This window comes from Barbus barbus (assembly GCF_936440315.1).
Source record: "Barbus barbus genome assembly, chromosome: 31".
NCBI lineage: Eukaryota > Metazoa > Chordata > Actinopteri > Cypriniformes > Cyprinidae > Barbus > Barbus barbus.
In genome coordinates, this window is record NC_136759.1 from 12,165,750 (window position 1) to 12,190,585 (window position 24,836).

General features: G+C 38.6%; 2 protein-coding genes across 2 annotated transcripts; one reads left to right on the top strand and one right to left on the bottom strand.

Moving 5' to 3' along the window:
* The first annotated feature begins 112 nt into the window (after window positions 1-112).
* LOC306851864 (NAD(+) hydrolase SARM1) lies at window positions 113-9,281 on the top strand. Its single transcript, XM_079388347.1, has 8 exons — window positions 113-1,197; window positions 1,651-2,269; window positions 3,446-3,658; window positions 3,781-3,872; window positions 4,179-4,505; window positions 6,910-7,099; window positions 7,541-7,662; window positions 7,875-9,281. The coding sequence occupies exons 1-8, from the start codon at window positions 740-742 to the stop codon at window positions 7,993-7,995; spliced, it is 2,142 nt and encodes a 713-aa protein (XP_079244473.1). The 5' UTR covers window positions 113-739; the 3' UTR covers window positions 7,996-9,281.
* LOC306851865 (proton-coupled folate transporter-like) lies at window positions 9,280-14,208 on the bottom strand. Its single transcript, XM_079388348.1, has 6 exons — window positions 13,785-14,208; window positions 12,518-12,909; window positions 11,967-12,427; window positions 10,663-10,746; window positions 10,414-10,570; window positions 9,280-10,188 (listed from the first exon to the last, which is right to left on the bottom strand). Exons 1-6 carry the CDS (start codon window positions 14,070-14,072, stop codon window positions 10,134-10,136), a joined length of 1,437 nt encoding a protein of 478 aa, XP_079244474.1. The 5' UTR covers window positions 14,073-14,208; the 3' UTR covers window positions 9,280-10,133.
* Between the last annotated feature and the right edge of the window lie 10,628 nt (window positions 14,209-24,836).

Here is a 24,836-nt window from a genome sequence, read left to right on the forward strand (position 1 = left end):
TTTAATTTTTAATTAATTAATTTTTTAAATTAAAATATATATCGCGGCTGTGGTGTTTAGACAGAAATACAACAAACACTGTAACAAAAAGCTAACTTTGTATACAGTCTTTGTCCACCAGGGGGCATTGAACTAAAGTGGCACTATATGGTGCTGAGGTTGATTCTCCGCTTCTGAGAGATAGACACTGGGCGGGTCTATAAATGGACACTGAGGATGCTTGAGGATTCATTATCAACAATCTTGACTTTATTTAAAATATAACGGCTTCGCAGTGTTTTATTTAATCAATAAGCATCGCTTCAGTTGGCTTTCACAGGAATCTATCCGAGGGTGGCAAAAGGACAGTGGAAGTAGTCGTCTTTGTCTAAAAAAAACGCAATCGATTGTCAATATAGCTGCTACAGCGATACCAACCGGCTACTGCCTAATTTTCTTAAAACATCAGGTCATTCTGACAGCGTTATCTTGTTATTTGATGGTTTTTAAACCAGCTTGATGGGCCTTTTGGATTCTTAAAGCGTATCTTAAAGGCTTTGCCAGTGCTCTGACGTCATTTGTGTTTACTGTTTATTATTTGTGTTTGGTGTAAACGGTCACTGTTAATGAACTGAACTGTTTCCCAAGCATTAGACTTTAATTATTTGCTTGGTAATGACGGCGACGCGATAATTTCTTTGTCACGCAACATCAGAACTGTTGTTATAACAGAGAAACAGCCGGTAACGGTAACTGTTAGATGTTTTTGTCTCTTGCCGTTTGTCTCAGCAAGTGTTGCCGTTATTTCTCCATGTTTACCACCGACAGACTCACGGTCCCTGAATATGTCAGTAACCGGCTACACAACCGGAGGACGAGCTCTCGCCCCAGGGCTGTGTCTCCGGGAATCAGCACCGACGTCCAGGCCGTGTTGGACGGCTCTCTCCCCGCGCTGCGCTCCGCCATCAAAACACTGAAGTCTTCAAAAGACACTGGAGATGTGGAGGAGACCCGCCGGGCCATTGCTGAGACTTTCCAGCTCGTCGAGGAGGCCTGGGTCCTGCCCACAGTGGGCCGACAGGTAGCGGAGGAGATCTGCAACAGGATCCGGCTGGATGGGGGTCTGGAGCTACTCTTGCTGCTGCTGCAGACACCGGCTGTAGAAATCACATACGAGTCTGCCAAGCTCCTTGAGCAGATACTGGTCTCAGAAAACAGGTAAGTAATATACTTGATAAACAGTGTTGTTTGTAGGCCCTAAAAGTATTTGGACAAGCAAGTTACAGTTAAATAGGAATGAATGCCATAAGTCATAATATCAAACAAAGTGGCACAAGCATTTTACATAGAGATATACTGTTCAAAAATAAGTTTTTTTCCCCCCTCTGAAGAATATGTATATATATATTGTATAAGAATAGAAAAATTAAAGGTGCTATAATCAATTTAAGCATGGAATGGTATACAGATAATACTGATAATAATCATACTTAAAATAACTGTCGTAATCATCCAAGTGGATGCTGCACACTGGTGGTGGTTGAGAAGAGACCCCCAAATGATTGTAAAGCGCTTTGGGTGTACAGCAATACACAATAAAGCATCCATTCATTCAAAAGGCTTATATGAATCCGAATTATTTTAAATGCTTGTTTTTGTATTTCTCTGTAGGGACTATGTGGCACGTATGGGGCTTGGGGTGATCCTGAACCTGACCCGTGAGCAGGAGGATGCCCAGCTGGCACGGAGCGTGTCGGGCATCCTTGAGCACATGTTTAAACACACAGAGGAGACATCTGCGCAGCTCATCATAAACGGAGCACTGGACACCCTCCTGTTCTGGTGCCGTGGAACAGACCCAACTGTACTGCGGCACTGCGCTGTGGCCCTGGCGAACTGCGCCATGTATGGTGGGCACCGCTGCCAGCGGCTGATGATCGAAAAACAGGCTGCAGAATGGCTGTTCCCGCTGGCGTTCTCCAAAGAGGACGAGCTGATCCGGTTCCATGCCTGTCTGGCCGTGGCTGTGCTGGCGGCTAATAGGGAGATAGAGAAAGAAGTGGTGAAGTCTGGTACTCTGGAGCTGGTGGAGCCCTTCATTGCCTCGTTGGACCCTGAAGAGTTTGCACGCAACTTGTTGGACAGCGCAGACAGCATGCAGGGCCGTACGGCTGCAGACCTGCAGCACTTACTGCCCCTGCTGGATGGCACACGTCTGGAGGGGAAATGCATCGCTGCGTTCTATCTGTGTGTGGAGACTAGTATCAAGTCCCGTCAGCGTAATACCAAGGTCAGGCAGACACTTTTAATTCTATGCTTTCACTGTGTTACTGACGAGTGAGAGTGTCTTTAGCTGATGCTACACAGGGCAAGTTTTTTGAGCAATTTTGCTGGGCAACTTTTTTGAGCATTGTTGCTTAGGGAATTTCCCACTGAGAATTGGTAATAAATTCTGCATACTTTAGATCGATTGTGGGCCCTGTGTCTCACCTGGTTGCATTGCTCAACATTGCTTAAAAAGTTGCCCCATGTATCATCAGCAAGTGATATAATAGTATAATATTTATACAATAATAATAGTATGTTATTTTCAGCTTTTTTTGTTATTATATTATCTAATTTACTGTATGTAATGAATACAATAATTAATATATATGTATGTATATATATATAATTTTTTAATTACTGCGGATTAAAAGTACTAAGGCGCTAAGTATAAATAATATATGAATTCATATTAAACATATTTATACAATATTTTATATAGAATAATAAAAAATATATATATTTATATAAATTTAATAATTTTATTCAAAGACAGAAGCATAAATAACAGCACTGCGTCTTAAAAAATTCTGCTGATGTGTATTCGATCATGCCAAGTTTCCAAAAATATCAATAAAAACATCACAATTTATATATTTAAATTTTTGTACTTATAATATACAATATAATATGTATACAATATAATAAAAACAGGCAAATATAATCTGAAGAAATAAGTATTCAAAATTTATCATTTAGCTTACAATCTGCAAAGGAGTGGAAATCAGGATTATGCATAAAATAATGTCAGAATCATTCATAAATGTGAAAATCGACAAAGAATTGATCAAATAGTTGTAACCTGGCTCAGATGAAGATAAGAATCATGTCTTTGAGACTATTTTTTTTTCTGATTTCTGATTCTGATTTGATACTGATTTTTTCCTATTTCGTGATTATGGAATAATATAGACGTCTTCACCTCACAAATGGTTATCAAAAGCAAAAATAGTTTGAAATGCACATCATATCTTGTGAGAAAGTATGCTGGAGCAAAACAGGTACTATGTTTTAAATCAGCACTCCAAAATTTGTAAAAAAAAGTATTTATTTAATTCAGTCAGTATGATGCAGTGTACTGTAATATATAAAATATTCCTACATTAAATTGTAAATATTTTCCCTGGATCTTTCCACTCAGATATTTCAGGAGATTGGAGCTGTTCAGAGTCTAAAGAGGATCGTCATGTACTCCAGTAACGCCACCGTCTGCTCTCTGGCTAAGCGGGCCTTAACAATGATGAGTGAGGATGTCCCGAGGCGTATCCTCTCATCTGTACCCAACTGGAAGTGTGGCGAGGTACAGACCTGGCTACAGCAGATTGGATTCAGTGCATTCAGTGAACGTTTTCAGGTTTGTACACAGCTCCCATTTCCTGCTTAGCTGACCTTCTAGATAAAGGTGGAGGATATGATGATATCTTGAATATGTTTGCTTGCGGTTTTGATCAGAGTTTTCTGTACCATATCTTTCAGGAACTGCAGGTAGATGGAGATCTACTGCTTAATATCACAGAACAGGATCTGATCAAGGATCTGGGCATGACTTCTGGGCTCACTCGCAAGAGGCTAGTGCTATTTTATTATTCAAGCTAAATATTATAGAATTCTTACAGAAATGTGTGTATTCGATCTTACTTTCAGCTCTACAGTGGGGTCCAAATGTCTGAGATCACATTGGAAAACTGAGATTAAAAACCAAATTTAAACCTGGAAAGCCTGTTATGTTTTTAGATTTTTAGAAATTTAAATAAATCAATAAATATTTAAAGAAATGTAAATAAATGTTTCATGTAAATTTAAAACAAGCAAAATTGAAGCATTTTTACTGTATTATCATAACCTATAGCCGTTTTCTGATAACTTCTGTACAGGTTTCTTCGAGATCTGCGTGTTCTGAAAACCTATGCCAACTACTCCACATGTGACCCCAATAACCTGGCAGACTGGCTAGCTGATATAGACCCACGATTCCGTCAGTACACCTACGGCTTGGTTCAGTCAGGAGTCGATAGGAACAATATCGTCCACATTACAGACCAACAGATGCTGTCTGACTGCCATGTAGAGAATGGAATCCATCGTGCCAAAATCCTTTCTTCTGCCCGCCGCCCTGCTAAACCCTGCTTAACCGATTCCCAACCCGTGGGCCCTGATGTGTTCATCAGCTACCGTCGCACTACGGGTTCACAGCTTGCCAGGTCAGACCACAAATGAAATGGCTCTTAAAGGGATAGTTCACCCCAAAATTTTGTCATTAATTACTCACCCTCATGTCGTTTCAAACCCGTAAGACCTTCGTTCATCTTCGGAACACAAATGAAGGTATTTTTGATGGAATCTGAGACCTGTCTGACCTTGCATAGCAATGCAACTGAAATGTTCCCAAGTCCAGAAACGTATAGCAAGGCGATTGGTAAAAAAATCCATGTGACAAAGTATTCTTGTAGCTTCGTAAAATTACGGTTGAACCCCTGATGTCACATGGATTATTTTACCAATCTCCTTGCTACGTTTCTGGACTTTTACTGGAACATTTCAGTTGTAAAATATTTTTGAAACGACATGAGGGTGAGTAATTAAAGGCAGGGTAAGCAATTTTTGGAAGCCAATGTTGATATTTGAAATAACCAAAACAAACATGCCCCTACCCCAAAAGGGTCTTGCCCCTATTTTGATAGATCCGTCCCACATATACGTAGCCTACGCAACCCAGGCAACGATTAGTTCTGTGAAACACAAGCCGCTTTTCCACCGAAATTACCTGGAACAATATGTCCCAGGAACTTTTTTCCCCCAGACCTGTTGCTGTCTGCATTTCCATCACAGTCTAAACCACCAATAAGATTAGGCAAATAGTCTGGTGACTTAATGTTAGGTCTGCACGCGTTTCTCAATACCAAGTACGCAAATTTAGGTAATTCTGCAAAGAGCAGCGTACTTGATAACGTCAGTCAGCTCGCCTTGGCTGCTGCAATCTTCCTCACTGTATTTACAGACGAAATCTATCAAACACCTCTGCCTCTTTTCATCTTCATTTAAACATATTAATAGCTGCAGAAATGTAGTTCAGGGAACGTACATAGCCTACATTACAATGAAACAAAATATTAGGCTATATCAAACTTTCATTTTCATTTTAACATATTAATAGAACAATAGAAAAAAGACCAAAGATTACCTGTTAGATTTACCCAAAACGAATTATATCTTATGTTTAACCACTACAAAGACAGAGCCAGTGGCAAATCGGAGGGTCTAGCCGAGGTTATGCTCCTCTCAGTGGGATACATGAGCACTCAGCGCCCAGTGATCGCGTGGAGCTCACGTCTCCGAAAGTCGGCGAAACACATTTTTAAATAGGCGCTGTAAATAAACCGCAGATGCAGACGTTTTCCTCTTTTGTTTTTTCCTCTTTTGGCTGTTCACTGAACGCTCGCTCCTCCATATCACGAGTAGACACGCCCCTTACTGCTGATTGGTTACAAGTTTGTTTTGGTACTCGGCCCCAACTCAGTTTTCTAAAATGTTTTTGAAAAATCGCATACCCTGCCTTTAATGACAGAATTTAAATTTTTGGGTGAACTATTCCTTTAAGTGTCTTTACAGTAATGGCACATATTTATTTACACAGGTTCTATTTGAATGACAGTTAATGGATGCAAAATAGATCTGTACATATTGATTATTAGATATTTATTTGTGCACATGCACATTTATCCTATTTTATTTTTAGTTTTTACTAGTGCTGTCAAACAATTAATCGCGATTAATCGCATACAACATAAAAGTTTTTGTTCACATAATATACACTCTAAAAAATGCTGGGTTAAATACAACCCAGTGCTGGGTAAATATTGGGCAGAACACATGCTGGGTTGTTTTCAACCAACAGTTGGGTTAAATGTTTAACCCAACCTTCTGGGCAGTAACCCAACTGCGGGGTCTAAACAACCCAATCGCTGGGTTCATCCATATTTTACCCAGCGTTGGGTTGTATTTAACCCAGCATTTTTTAGAATGTATGCGTGTGTACTGTGTATATTTATTATGTATATATACATACACTCATACAGCATATATTTTGGAAATATTTACATGCATATACAGTTATATATTTATATTATTATATTTTATATTATATATAAATATATTTAATATATAAAGATAACATATTTTTCTTAAATATGTACATGCATGTGTTTGTATTTATATATACATAATAAATATACACAGTACACACACATATATTACGTAAACAAAAACTTTTGTTTTGGATGCGATTAATCGTTTGACAGCTCTAGTTTTTACATTTAGATTATCATATAACTTAATATTTAAAATTGCTTAATAATTTTAATAACACTGTTCAATGTGATCTTTAATGTTCTCTTGTGGATCTTAAATGAAATACACTTGTTTAATACTGTTATAAATGGTTGTACTATTTTTCATTATGATGTAGTGATTTCTAAAATGATTTGAAATCATTGTTTTCGGTGTTTTATTTTTCATTTATTTACACAAAGTAGTATAGAATTTTAATATTGACCAGTTATTGGTTGAAATAAACCCAACGTCTTTTGTTCTTCTCTTTCTCTGCAGCCTACTGAAGGTACATCTACAGTTGCGTGGTTTCAGTGTCTTCATCGACGTGGAGAAACTGGAAGCTGGCAGGTTTGAGGAGAAACTGATCACGAGTGTACAGCGAGCACGCAACTTCATCTTGGTGCTGTCAGCCAACGCGCTGGACAAATGCATGGGCGACGTGGCTATGAAAGACTGGGTTCATAAGGTTAGAGGCAGAAATCCTTCCTTGACCAAACTGTACAGTACTTCTATAAATAAAGTAGTGATGGGCAACGATTAATCACGATTAATCGCATCCAAAATAAAGGTTTTTGTGTACGTAATATATTTGTGTGTACTGTGTATATTTATTAGGTATATATAAATACACATACATGCATATATATATATATATATATATATATATATATATATATTTAAGAAAAATATGTTGTTTATATATTAAATATATTTATATATAATATAAATTATATGAATATAAATATATACATGTAAATACTGAAAATACACTCCTGAAAGCTTCAGTCATTATCCCAATTAGAATCTCTATTTGAGAATCCTTAAATCTGTTCTCAGAAGTTGCCAAAACATCCTTCTGCCAGCGCCCTGTGAAGTAAATTTTTTATTTTATTTATGTTATCCACAGGAGATTGTCACCGCCCTGAATGGGAAGAAGAACATTGTTCCTGTCACTGATAATTTTGTGTGGCCTGATCCAGCCTCTCTGCCAGAAGACATGAGCAGCATTCTCAAATTTAATGGCATTAAGTGAGTCAACACTCTGCCTGACTAAACATGTTGGTGCAATTATTCTACGATATACAATATGCTTTCCTCTAGTTTATGCCTGCTCAGTAACTTGTAGTTGTTAAAATTGTACACGAGATCCATAATCAATAAAAGCTTTTAATGTAGGCACAAATCTAAAATAATCTAATTGTAAAAAGAATTAACGTAAAGCTCTTCTCTCAATGTCACAGGTGGTCCCATGAGTATCAAGAAGCCACTATCGAAAAGATTCTGCGCTTCCTCAAGGGATGCCCAAGCCAAGAGCAACCAGACGGAGCAAAAACAGACAAAAAAGAGCCACAAAAGAAATAAAAGATACATTTGACCAATAAAAAGCCCTTTATGATGCCTAATAAGTTGGCGTTTCCAATAATGACCACCACGTAGTCAGAACACACCTGCTTACCCCTCAGAGGCCAGTGTTTCCTTTGGTTGCATGCATGTCTAGATAGATAGATACATAAGTGTAATCTACCCAAAGATGCAACGGAACTTACAAGGTCCAGTCACATTAGTAAAGTTTTGGTAATATTTTACAGAAATAACAGTCCATCTTGTCAACTGGGTAGCAATATATGAAGCATCACTAACATAAAATCACTTTCAAACCAAGTAGCTGTCTATTGGTCAGCGTGGTAAGTTTGTGTGACTAACCTGAACCCGTTGTGGAATCTGCATGGGGAAAATTTTCACCATCACTTGATGTATTCTTATACATTGGTTTTAGTTTTTTTGCAAAAGTAACAAAAGTAAATGTGACCGCAACTTAAAGATTATTCTGAGTTACTTACAACTTTATGTTTGTCGACAGCACTTGTGGCTCTAAATAACATTCAATACTTATTAAAATGTGCATTATTACTCAAACTGTACTGACTGTGCTCACAGAATTGTGTTGTACATTTCTGTAACTCAGGAAGCTGAAACGATTTCGGCATTACGAATCGTATTTATGAAATCAGCATAAATTTAACCATAGTCAATCCATAGTCAGATATTACTAGATGATCTTGCATTATAGCATTGTCAGTTAAACTTTGAAAGAAAGCCTTATGAAATTTTAAACATCAGTTTTTATATTTCCTTTATTCTAGTTCAGTTAGTTAATCCAAAAATAGTCAATTCTTTGGTTCTAGCTACAGGTTTGTGCAGGTTGTTACGTTAAGTAAGTTCTGATATTATGTACAGTGCATCATTCAAAAGGCAAATAACAAATTTGTCACCCATAAGAATATTTCACAATTCATAAAGCTCAAGATTAATCATTATGGTTATTAATTACTTCTTGCAGTATTAGAAACAAATCCTGATACAACAGTTTCGGGACTCAAAAGACTGGTGTAGAGGCTTTCTTAGGATTTGCGAGAATATTATGCAGCAATTTTGAGTCAATGATACATTTTCAGTCACTGTGAAAATGCATTCAGTCAAGGAAAATGCGGATGAACATTTACTAACACCTCAAGCTCTATGCTGCTATTGAGCTCCCTGTTGTTGCCTTATATTTATTCGAGTGTCTTTCACGTGTAAAATCTGTACAAACAAATAATAAAATGTACTTTTTTCCCAAAAATAAACAGCAATAAAGCTTGTTTTGGAAAACATTTCTTTATTCTGCTAGTCCACATTTTGTTTTTGCTGCAGTGTATGCACATTTTCTTATATGAAACTGCTGAGATAACTGGCTTTGACTAATTTTAAGTCTCACATCCACATTATTATCACCTGCTTCACAGATTTGACATATCTAGAACACAACTGACAAGCTTAACAAAAGGAGGACCATTGCTGATTGTACCTGGGTGGGTTAAAGATGTGATCGGGGGTCCTGAATTCGTAGTATGGCTGTTATTCAAAGATTAATACACACAGTTGTTTTAAATGTTTAATTTTCATAAAACAGAATGACAAAAACAGGTTCCTAAACTCGGCTGACCCAAACTCACGCCATTGGTTGAGCTAATGTTGCTGTGTATGGCTGGTCAGGATTCTGAAACAATGTTTTGATAGCACCACAGAGTCATAGTGTCAACACTATTTTGGGGAAATCTATCTACCAGTGGCTTATTTTCACTGTAAGTGGCTTAAATACAATACTGCTGATGCTGGAATTGGAGGAGGTTCACAAATTGCAGTCTCTTATGAAGACCAAGGCTGCATTGATTTGATCAAAAATACAGTAAAACATTAATATATATTGTAATATACTATTATAAAATAAAATGTGTTTTCGATTTTAACTTTTTTTAAAAAATATATAATTTATGTGATGACAAAGGTGCCCTTACTCAAAATCATTTCTTTCAAAAAAAGCTCAGACTAATATTCGTATTGCACACGAGTCCCTTTTGTGTGCTCTATTAGCAGCCAGCTTTAGGATCCCAGTTGTGCAGAAAACCATCACTTGTTCTGTCTTTTGCTGTTTTAGCATAACTCTCACAGAGTCGATGTCAGGATATTCCATTGTTTTCTCTGCTCTCTTTCTTCTCCTGGCAACCCAAGCCCCTGTACACATCAAAGAAATTTTTTTTTTAGATTAATATACAGCCCTGACATAAATAATTATGTTTAAATCTAAATCTGATATAAACTTTGAAATAATTTTGATTTGGTTCATTTAGGGTAAGTCTGGATAAATTGGGCCAATTTTTGCCATTGAGATAACTGGACTAATTATCCTGAACTAACTTTACTAACTAACAGCATAAATAATGACCAATGAGGGTTTACCCGATAATGCCAGCTGGTATAAAGAGGATGACAGCCCCAAAGATAAAGGGGAATCCTTTCATGAAGTGTAGGGTGGCAGGGTACAGAGAGTTAAAGACCCCACTAGATAGTAGTGAGCACAGACCTTCCACACACGCCACTGAAGCAAACAGAGCACCTAGGAAGAAGTAAAAGAAAACAAATACATAAATAAAAGGTTCCATATCATTCAACATTGTTCTTTGTGACGCAAGGATTCCCCTTGTTCACCTTGTTCTGAAGGATCCACCAGCTTGGACAGTTTCGATCTCAGGACTGGGGTAGAAGCCATAAAAAGGAAGCACAGCCCATATCCTGACAAAGACAGATAGATAAGCAGCTTCTGTCATTTCTGCAAGTTCATTTCCTTTATGCACATTTACCTACTGCAGCCACTGGAGGACAGTGTTAGGTTGCATCAGCACTGCATGTATTTCGAAATGTCTTGAAACCGCATCTTGACCTTTATCCTGTAATATAGGCCTAACCAGTCTCTAAATAGTAGAACATTAACCTAATATCTTAAATGCATACTCTGGAAAAGTGTCCGATAAATGCATTTAATTGAATAGTGTTACTATTCACCGTTTTCAGAACATAAACATAGGAGAACTAAAAATACAGTAAAAACAGTAATATTGTAAAATATAATTGCAAATTTAAATAACTGTTTGGTATTTTATTTATTATTTAAGATTGTGTTAACTAGTAAATAATACATTTTAAAACTAGTACAATCAGTGTATATACTAGCATAATCAGTTAATAAATATTTATAAAATATTTTTTTACATTTATAATATAAGATAAAATTGTATACAAACATTTAACATAAAATATATTATTAAAATATACTTATATACAACCGCAAACATAAATATCGTACAGGTTTATTCAAAGGTTTTGGGTCAGTATGTTTTTTAATTAAATACATTAATTCAGCAAAGACCCATGAAGTTGATAAAGACTTTTATACTGTTGCAAAAATAATCTATTTCAAATAAACATTATTCTTTTGAACTCTATATGTAACAAAAATCCTGACAAAATGTATCACAGGTTCTACAAAATTATTCAGCAGCAAAAGTGTTTTCAACAATGATAACGAAAATGTTTCATGTTTCTTAAGCACCAAATCAGCATTTTAAAATGATTTCTGAAGGATCATGTGACTGGACTCTTCACTGTCACGTGAATGGCTGCACTGAAAATTCAGCTTTGTCATCACAGGAATAAATTCAAATTTAAAATGCATTAAAATACCAAAAAGTTATTTAAATTTGCAATGATATTTTACAATATTACTGTTTTTACTGTATTTTTAGTTCTCCTATGTTTATGTTTAGTTATTTCACTTTAATGGCAATGAAAAGAACCTATTCATTGCCATTAAAGTGAAATTACTGAACCTACACATAGGAGCCTGATAACAATGCTCATTTTAGAAGAAAATTTCAAATGGCACTTAGAGGCTTTTGCATCTGAACTGCATCTGATATATATATATATATATATATATGAATAGGAGATCTTACCTGTAAACATCAGAGCTGTAGTGTTAGCGATGGAAAACACAATCAAGCCAACTATGTTAGAGGTAAGGCCCACCAAAGCCACCCAGGAGTCCTCCAGACAGCACTGCATGACCTTCAGCCCAGTCAGGCTAGTGAGATAGGCCAGATGCTTGGCCGCAGAGCCATAACCGATTAGCTCTGGACCCCAGCAGAGCGGAGCACTCAACTCATACAGCACATAAAGGTCACTGCAGCCAAAATGGACAGACACCACCAAAAAGAAGCAGACAGTGTACCACCAGAGTTTAGTTCGGCACCCCTGCGGTGCATCAGATGCATAAAGGTGGTAGATGGCCCGGTGGTGCCTGGTAGAGAGAAGCTTCGCCTCTGGGTCAGGGGTGACCGTTTCAGACACAAAAAGGTATGCGTAAAGGGCTGCTGCAAGATTTATGGCCAATACCAGCCAGAATGGATTGATATACCTTGAGGGAAACAAACAAGATTTTTTTTTTTTTTTTTTCATTTTTAATCTAAGAAATATTATATTTCATGTATAAAAAGGTGACAAATACCCTTGTGCCCTTCGCCACTGTCCTCCGATGATGCTCGCAAACATGCCAGCCAATCCCAGACAAGCCTCTAGTATCGCCACACGAAAGGTGCGAGAACCCCTGGCACTTGTGTCAGCCACATATGCAAAGCATCCAACCAAAATGGCATTGAAGTCCCCAGACAGGCCGCTGCAGATTCTCCCAATGAGGAACCAGAACACAGGCAGCTTCAGGTACATTACAATCAAATACACGGTCGCCTGAACAGCCAGGCCAAGGGAAGGGATGATCAGAACAAGACGCCGACCTGCACGGTCGCTCCATGAGCCCAGCAGGGTCACCATGACCAGGCCAACTACAAATCCACCCAGATTGATGTACAGGTTCCAGTGTGCAGTCAGAGTCTCCACTTCCTAGATGAAGGAGACAAATCACATATAAATTCCTATTTTATGTCACTTTAGTGGTTAGAGTTCACTTTTCGGAAACATTTATTGTAGGTTTCTTTAGTAGGCTACTTGAGATACAGCAGCCTACTTTTGTGAGAGGGTTTTCGGCTGAATATTTTAGTAAAGTGAGTCTTTTTTTTTAATTCACTAGGAAAATTAACTGGTTCGTGAATCATTTGTTTAAGAATCATTTGTTTAAGAAAAAAGGACAGTCCCCGTGCCATTTGTTCAAGAATATACTAGACGGGTTGCACTGTATATTTTTGATTTCCTGAATTAAAAAGAGTCTCACAAAGTTATTTCCTTTGGGAATTGGACTTCACTGGTAGAGCTGTACTATATGTTTTTTTATTTACTAAAAATAACTAAATAGGCATTCGTTCAGGAATCAAACTACACTGGTCACGCAGTATTAATTTCATTTGGTATATAATAGTCAAATTTTGTGATAAAAAACAAAACAAAAACATTTTGGGAATCGGACCACACAAATACTGTGCTGTATGTTTTTATTTGATTCACTAAAAAGAACCGGCTCACAAGAGTCATTCGTTCGGGAATCGAACAACACTGGTAGTGCTATATTTTTAATCGACAGAAGAAAAAGCGGCTCATAACAGTCATTTATTCGGGAATCGGTCCACACGGATGCATTGTATGTTTTCGATTCACTAAAAAAGAATCTGCTCAGAAGTGTCATTCGTTCAGGAACCGAGCTGTTTTGATTCATTCACTGGAAAAAACAACAACTTCATAACAATCTTGCTGAACCGGCTGCTTTCTGAACAAAAAAACGGACCTGGGTTTCGAACCCAAATAAAGTGTCAAATATCTATTACCTTCTGCAGAGGATCGTGGACTGTAGATGCATTACATCCTCCTCCCTTTGTCCCATTATAACCCACATCTTCACTGATACGATCCCACAGGTACTGCGTGTACAGAGGCATCTGGAGAGCTATGGAGAACGTGGACAGGAACATAACGGGCTCCACGGTCACGGAAAACGGACATGCACACACCGGTGGTCGTTTGTTTTGTGGCACCTTAAAACAACAACAGACTTTGCTGGAGTCACTCGACTCCAGGTCCTCCGCAATAATTGCGTTGGTGTCTGAATCATCCATGATTTAAAGCGTTTACAGTCCCAACGCCTAAATCACACTGACGACGACACAACAGTGTTAACATAACTAATTTAGTAACTGCTGACAGTGACTTACTGAACGGAAGCCAGTGTGTTTTCATGCAGTTTGCTGTGCTGCTGTCGCCCCCTTTTGCTATTCGGAGGAAACAGACTAAAAATATATCCTTTAGACTAAACAAAAATGTTTGCCATTTATTTTGTAAATCATTTTTATAGTATTTGGTGCATAACAAACGTATTTATTATATTATATTATATTATATTATAAATCAAACAACAGAAAATACCTGTATTTTCTACTACCACTTTGTGTCAGGTGAAGTAGCCTACAATCCTATAGGGATGTATTAGTGAAATTCTGTAATCATTGGGAAGCAGTAAATAGTAGTAATATTATTTATTTATGTATTTTCATGCATGCCAGCTCATGATTCGAGTAATAATAGGATTGAAAAAGCTTTTGAGCATGAAATCATTTTGAAGAGAAATGCACCTGGTATTTTTTTTCTCTGCAGGCTGGTATGATATATCGATTTCACTTGCTCACAGGAATTTAAAAAGATAAATTACTCTTTGTAAAATCCTATTTCAAACTAATCCACTGCTTGATGTGAATAAGTAAATTACTTTGTACTGTAATTATTAAGATACCTTATATATTTATTTACCTGTGTATTTAACTGTATAGAATAAATAATTAGTTTTTGATTCTCTGAAATGTTTTATGGAATGGTAGTGGCTTTATTAAAAGCATGATCAGCTGTTAACAGTTTGAATTCTTGTCAAATTTGACTTTATATTAAAAATAAAAGTTATTTATTTTCAACAATTTTGTGTGAGTTGAAATGTATGTTGAGGATTTTTCTCTGAATAATTATCAGAGATAAAAAGAGGCGAAATCTAGTAAATTGAACATATCTCTAGAGTGCCTCAAGGACATTGCACTTAGAAAGTGCTTTCAAAATAACCTGCGGTGTCGAGTCATTCAAATGTTAGCAGTAAAATTGATGTCACATTGTCCTAACATAGGAGTGCCATGAGAAAAATCTTTTTTTTTCCTTTGTGGGACCTTCAGCTCTCCAGCTCCTCTGATAATATCTATGAGATCATGTTGCAGTGACAGTTGCATTTACTTTTATTGTTATATAACAATCCAGTAATATACACTGACACACAGAGACACACCAGTTTCTATGTTTCATATGGACATCCATTGATGTGATTGTTTTTATACGGTAACTGTATTTTCTATCCCCTCAACTTAACCCTACCCCTAAACCTACCCCTCACACAAAACTTTCTGCATTTTCAGATTTTCGAAAAACACTGTGTGATTTATAAGCTTTTTTCCTCATGGAGATGAAAAAAATGTACTCACAAGGTCTAAATTTACTACTTTTCTTTTCTTTTTGGTATAGGGAATAGCAGGTACACACACACACACGCACACACAAAATTGGTGTAGAATTTACCTCAATTAAAAAATTTTGACTCAGAAATTTCTAGTTCAACGTTTGGGTAAATTAAACAAATCTTAGAAAATTTGATAATCACATCCATAATCCACCATTACCGTAAAATGAAGATATTCTTTTGTGAATGTACCTTAGAATGAATCATAAGATAAAAAAACTCTTGATCTAATAATAAAATAAACTATTTTTAATAGCTCAATGTTTACTTCACATTACTTCTGTCTTCTATCAAATTGTGTAATAATAGTGTGTCTCTCCCTCGTTTACTCATTTGCTCCACCCATGCTGTCAGTTTGTCACACAGTGGGAAAAGTGCACTGCAAGTTTGCTAGAGGCATTCTCATTTTAGCTGCTGTCTTTCATCCTTTTACCTTTATAAATGTAAGCATTGTTTTAACCAAAGATTTGTGTTTGACTAGAGAGATTTTTGTGTGATTTCCTATTCATGTGCAAGACTGTGAATTTATAGTATGAAGTATACAATTTTAATACAGAGTTTGATGTAAGTTTGAAGTTTTAAATTTGAAGCGCTGTGTTTTTAGTAGCAATGTACTGTAAAACTCTAGTGTTTGTTTGTGTGAATATCACTCATCTTTGCACCCATTGACAGGAAACATTGAATTGTTCCCCTAAAGGCATTCTGGGTGACTGTGGTCATTCCTGTTGAACACCTTCTCGCACTGTTTCTCACCTCACTTCATTGTGGAGCATACTGTTTATACGTGATATGAGAAAAGTATAGAAAAGTTCTATACCTGCAGCTTTCTATAGGGATGAGCCTGAACATGTGATATGCTGCCAGCACTGACGACACAACTGCCCTCACCATCACACACACCCTTAGGGCCCGACTGATGAATGGGAACTAGGAATTAGGAATCAAACGTGTCTTCACATCTCTGTTCATAAAGAAATATATATGGTATATAGCACCGTGACAGGCTGTCATTTCAGCAAAGTTTATTAAATTGGATATTATGTCTAATATGATGGAGCTCAGGTTGATGTCATACAGACGTTTTGTTGTAATGGCCATCAGCTCCAAGATCCTGCTCTGCTCCAGGATTACCTGACGCAGAATGGTACAGATCTTCTGAATGGCCTACAGGTTACAAGAAATATTGAAGTTATTGTCAAAGAGATCAATAAAAAAGAAAACAAATAAAAAAAGTTACATGTAAAAACAATCAAAACAAGTGATTACTTTTTATGTGTATTGTTTCTTTTAAACTAAAACAAAGAGGGGGGTGGGGAACATGGCCTGCAGAGTAGTTGAAATTTTGAAGTTATTGTCAAAAGAGATCAATAAGAAAAAAAAAAAAAAGAAGGTAAAAAAAACTGAAAACAAACCAAACAAACAAGTGAGTGATTATGTTTTATGTGCGTTCTGTTTTTGTTTAGTTTGTTTTGTTCTATTTTTTGCTTTTGTTTCATTGTTTTGTTTAACTAAATTCAAACAAAACTAAAGCAAAACAGTCTTTTAAAACAAACTAAAAAGAATGCACATAAAAAGTAATCACGTAATAGATAGATAGATAGATAGATAGATAGATAGATAGATAGATAGATAGATAGATAGATAGATAGATAGATAGATAGATAGATAGATAGATAGATAGATAGATAGATAGACTAACAATAAACAACAGACATCATGGCAAATGCGGATGCTCTTGTGCTTTGTTGGTCATGCATCCTTTTCCAGCTCCATTGACCTTTGGACCAAGTGGAGGGGACAGAAGGCAAGTCCTTTCATGCAATGATATAAATTGGAGGTTGAGTGGATGAGTGTAGTGCTAGGATGAGATTTGAAAAGGTGTGGGCAGGTGGAGCTGGACTATAGGCACTGTTAATCCCTGGATGTTAATCCTTATGACCCTATGACCCTGATCTACCAGTAAAATATGAGGGATAAGCATGCAGGTTTCTGTCTCCATACGGGCTTTGCGTAAATTTTTTGCGACTTTGACACCCCCTACATTTAAGTGAGTGGGAGTCACTGTGGTAAATATATCACTGTCGTAATTACAGTGGATAGCTGTACATGTGCATTTGTTGCTGCCCTTTTTGCGGAATTTCGTATCCGCTCACCAAACTTACTGGAGGAGAATGTGGGCAAACAGAAGCCATTCGCCTTATTAGAATCAGAGATGATATTACAGTCAGAATGAAAAAACATTGACAGTGAATCAGAATTAATCCAAATTTAAAGAGATCTAGTTATAGTTATAGTTATCATTCTTGGTATGAACAGGTCTTTAAAGCTGGGAATCTTTTTTTTTCAGTTCCTGCTCTTTGAGTTGGCAAAATGTATTTTTACAAGAATTACATTGACTGCTGCACTTTTAAGAGATTTGGCCTTACCTTCACGTCTCAGGCAAAACGTCAGCTCAGGTGTATGCTCATAATACATACAACATTTTATGGCCATCAAGTTAAGCCAAATGTGATCACCCAACTTCATAAATCCAGGTGCTGCAAAGATTTTTTTAGAATTCAATTTTTGAACTCATTAATCATCTTGCTGTCACCCTCAACAAAACTGCAGGATATTTCATATGTTTATGCATGTTTGATATTTCTGATCATCTGTTAGTTTTTCTGAGAAACAGAGCAGCAGAGAACCAGTAGTCAAGAATGTAATCTTTCAGATTTACTGTCATACAGTCATTAAAGATGAACAGTTTCTTGCTCTCTATAAATACTTTATGATTTTCAGCACACTACTGGAATAAAGGATATTCTTTTTGTGTGTTGACTCTGAATGAGTTGAGATGCCAAACCAGGGAGCAGGAAAAGACTAGCAGAAATGTCTCTGTCAAGTGTGCTTTGTCGTACCATGTCCTCGTGCCAAGCTATTCACCATGATCAGTTACACAGCACAGGGCTTAAGGCATGTTGTTTCAAGGATTTCTTTGCAGAGCACACAGAATCAAGACTAATCAAAGAGGGATAACTTGAAATATAATATAGCAATGTAATGTATTGTTTTGAATAAGTACTGCTGAAACATGCCATGGATTTATTGCAACATGTTAAAGGAATTCAGCATTTCTTCATGATATATGAAGTAACAAGACACATAGATTTCTTTTGGTCATCTATATCTATGCAATGTATTTAAATTCAATTCACAATATTGCAAAGCAGTTTCATCTATCTATATCTATCTATCTGGCTTACTGCCCAACACACACCCACACACACACACACACACACAACCAGAATATAATATAACACACTGTATATAAATACAGACTGTATTTATATACATTTATATATTTATTTTTCTTAAACTGGTACAATTTATAATATAATATTATGTGATATAAATGTGCCAGATTCAGCCAAAAACATTTTGTTAATTTTATTGATATTTAAAAAAACACCCACTTACACCTAAAAAAACATTTCTCAAATAATAATTATAATAATTAAAAGAAACTGCATAAGTGCAATTGAATTAAGCATGACATTTTGAAGTAGAAAGACTGAAACAGTATTTTTTGTAAAACATATATACCAATAACAGGTATGATTTACAGCTTCAAAAAAAAAAATGACAGTGTATAATCTTTATAACAATCTAAAACAAATCACATATCAAAAATAAATAAATTCTTATAAAAATTTAATTACAGTAACACATTTCATTTAAAAGCTACATGAGGAAAAACACACATAATGACAATTTTTACATTCTGTCATTCTGCTTCATTCCCTCTAGTTTTGATTGCCTTACATGAACAAACCCCAAGCAGCAGCGTAACATAAGCCCTTTAGTAAGCGATTCCCTTTCACTATCACTATTTTTGCTTTTCTCCACCCCAACCATCTGCCATTCACATTACAATATGATTTTAATACAGCTGCTCAGAATGGCTGTGGTTCTGCCTCCCAGGTTCACAAGGAGGGTAGGGGAAGAATTCACCTGTATTGACATTCATTTTTACCTCCCTCCTTCTCACTCTTTCTCTCTCGCTCTCTCTATAGATATCTCTCTGTTGTTTTTCTTGTCAGCAGTCAGTCACTATAAAAGCAGAGTGGCAACTCAGAAAGTGAATTTTGAGGAGATCTGCAGCTGGTTTGCAGGTATCTGTGTGAACTCGGACTGTCTTAGATTTACAACCTGGGTCTGGAAGCACCACACACAGCGGTAAGTGAACATTTTTGAACTCAGTATGCACTACAGAGTCATAATTTTTCTCCATTCAGTACATACTAGGATCCATGTTGTGGTATGGTTTAATTGACAGCAAAATAACATTCTAGAAGAGCTAGATCTAAGACAAGAAGTCCAAAGGAAGGGCATATGCACGTGTAAACATCTGTGGGATTTACTTTTCACTTACGCAGACACTATTGCAACACTGTATTCCGTTTGGCACCAATAAATAAGGCATCAAGAAATGTCCCTCTGGGTTCTTGTTAGGCTTGTCTCCACCTGGATGAAATCTCCGCTGAAGTTCATTTAGGAAACAGAAGAGAGGGATACAGAAGAGAGGGGGCAAGGCAAGGCAGGTGCAGTCAGATTCTATCGGTATGGTTGTCTCCCTCTGGGTGCTGAAGTTCGGCAGAGTGTCCATTTTCTCCGAGATATGATTATGGATGTGTCTGATATAACATTTAAAATATGTTCTCATTAGCTCTGAGAGAGGCTCCCACCAGTGACCCAAATGTGTGTAGGTACGCGCACACGTGTGTGCACATGTGTATGTGTGTGTATGCGAAAACCTGTTGCAGCAGGTATGTCCCCTGTGGGTGTGTGGCTCCCACAGGTTGGCTATGGGCCAAATGGACTGAGCCTTTTACAAATTCCCAGTTGGAAGCTCAGAGTTCAGATTTATTTTTACAAGGTATGAGCTATTAGATGAATGCAATTCATTATTTAATGAGTAATGTTACAAATATATGATCACAGATATGGCAGCTGTGATCTAAAAACCTTATCATACATCGTTAGAGTATTAACTGAGCATTTCTTTTTACTGATGATCCAAAATAAATTGCTGATCCAAAATATAAGTGTGTGTACTGTGTATATTTATTATGTATATATATTTTAGAAAAATGCCATATATATATATGTATATATATGTATATGTCAGAGCCCACTCTGGAGCAGGGAAACGCGGAGGCGAGGAACTTCACAAACTTCCGAACTTTATTGATAACACTGGGATCACAGGAGACGACAAGTCGAGATGACGATAATACCGGACACAGGGGCAGGGAAACACAGGGCTTAAGAACACAAGGAAATCACAGAGGAAGAACCGAAACAGGTGGGGAGAAATTAAACAGGGCTAGGGACTACTTAACTACTGATGACAGGGAACGAGGACAGGAACAGGAAGGCCAAATATAGACACGAGAGGAGGGGGAAACAAGACACAGGACTGACATTACGCCCCCCCTCCGGAAGGCGTGTCCTCACGCCGTATACCATCCAATGGGGAGGGGGGTGTGGGCGCTTTGGAGGCCTCCAGGGATCAGGGCTACCGGCCTCCAGAGTGGGACCCATTCCGGGAGCCATGGCGGGACAGGAGACTCGGGAGGCCATGGCGGGACTGGAGACTCGGGGGGGCCATGGCGGGACTGGAGACTCGGGGGGGCCATGGCGGGACTGGAGACTCGGGGGGGCCATGGCGGGACTGGAGACTCGGAGGGACATGGTGGGTCAGGAGACTCGGGAGGCCATGGCGGGACTGGAGACTCGGGGGGGCCATGGCGGGACTGGAGACTCGGGGGGGCCATGGTGGGTCAGGGGACTCGGGAGGCCATGGCCTTATTTTTTTGGGTTCTGTGGCCTTGGCCCTCGGCCCTGCCACACAGGCCATGACCCTATAACCCCCCCCCCCCCCCAAAATTTTCTTGGGGACGTTCCCCCCTGGGAGCCACTGAGGAGCGGACTTTGTGGGGCGCTCTTGCAGCGCGGACTCTGGGGGGCGCTCTTGCAGCGCGGAGCTGGACGGAACCAGCGGAGACGCAGGAGGGCACGTGGTAGGAGCAAGCACTGGAGGGAGCGCTTGAAGCGCAGACACTTGGGGGCGCTCTTGCAGCGCGGAGCTGGACGGAACCAGCGGAGACGCAGGAAGGCACGTGGGAGGAGCAAGCACTGGAGGAAGCTCTTGAAGCGCAGGCACTTGGGGGCGCTCTTGAAGCGCAGACACTTGGGGGCGCTCTTGAAGCGCAGACACTCGGGGGTGCTCTTGAAGCGCAGACACTTGGGGGCGCTCTTGAAGAGCTGAGCTGGACGGGACCAGCGGAGACGCAGGAGAGCTGGACGGCACCAGCGGAGATGCAGGAGAGCTGGACGGCACCAGCGGAGACGAGGGGGGGGGGACAGCACCAGCGGAGACGCAGGAGAGCTGGATGGGACCAGCGGAGACGCAGGAGAGCTGGACGGCCCCAGCGGAGACGCAGGAGAGCTGGACGGGACCAGCGGATATGCAGGAGGGCGCTCTTGAAGCGCGGATTCGCGGGGGCGCTCTGGAAGCGCAAATTGCAGAGGGCTCGGGATAGCCGCGGACGACGGCGGGCTGGCTCGGGCCCGGACGCTTCCCAGACACCGGTAAATCCCCTCTCTCCAGCTCAGGCCGGTAGTGTCTGAGAGGTGCAATTGGCCCCGAGCCAGAACAGTTTGTTGAGAGTTGTGTCATTCCACACTGTCGCCGCGGCGATCTTACAAAACTCCTCCGCATACTCAAAAAACGGATGATCCCCCCGGATCTGGGTGGCGAAGTGGGAGGCGGCGTACATGCCGCGGCAGAAAAACAGGAAAAACAAAAAACTTTCTAAAACACGGAAAACAAAAAACGTGGGACGCCGCTTACACAGTCTTCGGTCCGGTATTCTGTCAGAGCCCACTCTGGAGCAGGGAAACGCGGAGGAGAGGAACTTCACAAACTTCCGAACTTTATTGATAACACTGGGATCACAGGAGACATGGAGATGACAATAATACCGGACACAGGGGCAGGGAAACACAGGGCTTAAGAACTGTATCCGAAATCGCCCCCTATACCCTCATTCACTATTCCCTACATTAGTCCACTCATATAGTTCACTTGAAGGAGTGAATGAAAACGAGTGAGTGAATTCGGACACTGAATGCACCGGAAGGACTGCCGCTTTTACATAGTTTGCTTGCTGTTAAACAATCATTTGAAACGGGCAGCTCCAGCAGTAAGATTGAAGGATTTATCTTGAACTCTGTCACGGAAATTATGTATAAACCCTAATAGTCAATTTACAATTAATTTGTACCTGTGTTGTATTACGCTGTATTGCGCCGTGGACGAGCGCTTCTAAAATCAATGGATGATTCAGCTGCGGGCGCCATCTTCTGGTGAGACGCGGGAATTCACTTGGCACGTGACTCTCACAGTGCATTCTGGGTCATCTCTAGCCGTTGAGTGTACATCAGTTGTACACTCGTTTTTGCGGTGCATTGTGGGATTGAGTGAGTGCACTCGAGAACATCCACTATGGTTTCGAACACCACTTAAAATGGCTGTCCCCTCAAATAGTGCACTATTTGAGGGTATAGGGGGCGATTTCGGATACAGCCAAGGAAATCACAGAGGAAGAACCGAAACAGGTGCGGAGAAATCAAACAGGGCTGGGACTACTTAACTACTGATGACAGGGAACGAGGACAGGAACAGGAAGGCCAAATATAGACACTAGAGAGGGGGAAACAAGACACAGGACTGACAATATGTTTGTTAAATATATACATGTATGTGTGTATTGTGTATACATAATAAATATACACAGTACAGACACATATTATGTTAACACAAACTTTTATTTTGGATGCCATTAATCAAAATTAAATGTTTGTCAGCCCTACAAAATCATGACTGTTTCATATCTGTCTAATTTATTTGAAGTCTTTTGTCCATCAAATCATTGAATAAACATGAAAACTATGTACAAACTGATAATAATTACAAATATTGATAGTATGATTATTGATAATGCTTGTATTTCTATTCAATATAAATATAATTCAAATAATATTTATAATTTATGTTTTATTTGAATTTATTATAAAATGCAGTCATACTATTAAACTACAAGCATTGTAGATTTTAATATATTACTTTGAAGTTTATGCAAGGCTTATACAAAAATTTCTGTCAGTTGCAGGGTTTGGTTGTTTCTGTTTGCTCACTGAACTGAATGATGAGCATTTTACTATATATAACATCTCTTAATTGCATTATATCAATACACTCAGATTTCCAGAAACCATTATAACTGTTGCTAAATTACTAGAGATGCATGTTCATACAGCAAAGCGCCAGCAGCGTGTGAAACTGTTTTTCATACTTTTGTAGGATTTCCATACACTATGATCTTAATTACACTAGTGTACATTATAAATGAAAATCCTGTGATTATTCTCTCAACCTCAAGTCTGTCAGTCATCCGTCGTGTGTGTCATGTGTTCCCGCCTCTTGTGTCCATATTTGGTTTGTTTCCTGTCCTCGTCTAGTGTGATTATTAGTTCATTCTTGTCCAGCTGTGTTTGTGTGATTTATCCTGTGTATTTATAGTCCTGTCTATTCAGTTTGATTTGGTCTGGTCTACTCGTTACTCTTCGGTGTTCCTGTCTGTATCAGCCTTGCCTTGATGTCTTCAGTAAAGACTGTTATTTTGCGTTACGTCCTCGTCTGCGTGTTCCTTGTTCCTCCCTGCTGTGTGCACCATGACAATGTAATTCAAAACCTTTGTTTTTTTCTTGTGTGGAATACAAAAGTAGCTGTTAGTTCACACCACTCTTTTCCATATAATAAAAGTGAATGGTGACCAGGGGATGTCAAACTACAAAGTACACAATCTTGCCCTCTAAAAACTAATTGATGCTATTAGAATATAATTTCATCTTTTTCTTTGTTCAGAGTGATTGTGTGGCTTCCAAAGACCTAGCATATGGACTACATTTCAGGACCCTTTTTTGAATCTTAACAACTGCTAGTCACCATTTACTTTCATTGTATGTAAAACAGCAGCATCTGCTGAATTTTTCAGAAAAATAAATATACAGAATTGGAGTGACATGAGGGTGAGTAAATGGTGACAGATTATACATTTTTGGATGAACTGTCCCTTATGTGAGTATTCTGCAATTTGACTACATTTGCGGAAGAAGGAAGTATTACATCTAAGTTTTTTTTAAACCTTAGATGTATTTCCAGTGAACTGCAGTGAAAATGCTGTTGTAGGTATACGGGAAGTAATCCTACCAATTGCTTGAT

Bases quoted from the DNA above. Each gene is read 5' to 3' on its own strand.
- LOC306851864 (XM_079388347.1), top strand. From the start codon at position 740: ATGTTTTTGTCTCTTGCCGTTTGTCTCAGCAAGTGTTGCCGTTATTTC. The intron at 3,659-3,780 runs GTTTGTACACAG...CATATCTTTCAG, and splicing joins CATTCAGTGAACGTTTTCAG to GAACTGCAGGTAGATGGAGA. The intron at 7,100-7,540 runs GTTAGAGGCAGA...TGTTATCCACAG, and splicing joins TGAAAGACTGGGTTCATAAG to GAGATTGTCACCGCCCTGAA.
- LOC306851865 (XM_079388348.1), bottom strand. From the start codon at position 14,072: ATGGATGATTCAGACACCAACGCAATTATTGCGGAGGACCTGGAGTCG. The intron at 12,910-13,784 runs GTAATAGATATT...TCCTTCATCTAG, and splicing joins TCCACGATCCTCTGCAGAAG to GAAGTGGAGACTCTGACTGC. The intron at 10,747-11,966 runs GTAAGATCTCCT...TGTCTTTGTCAG, and splicing joins TACAGCTCTGATGTTTACAG to GATATGGGCTGTGCTTCCTT.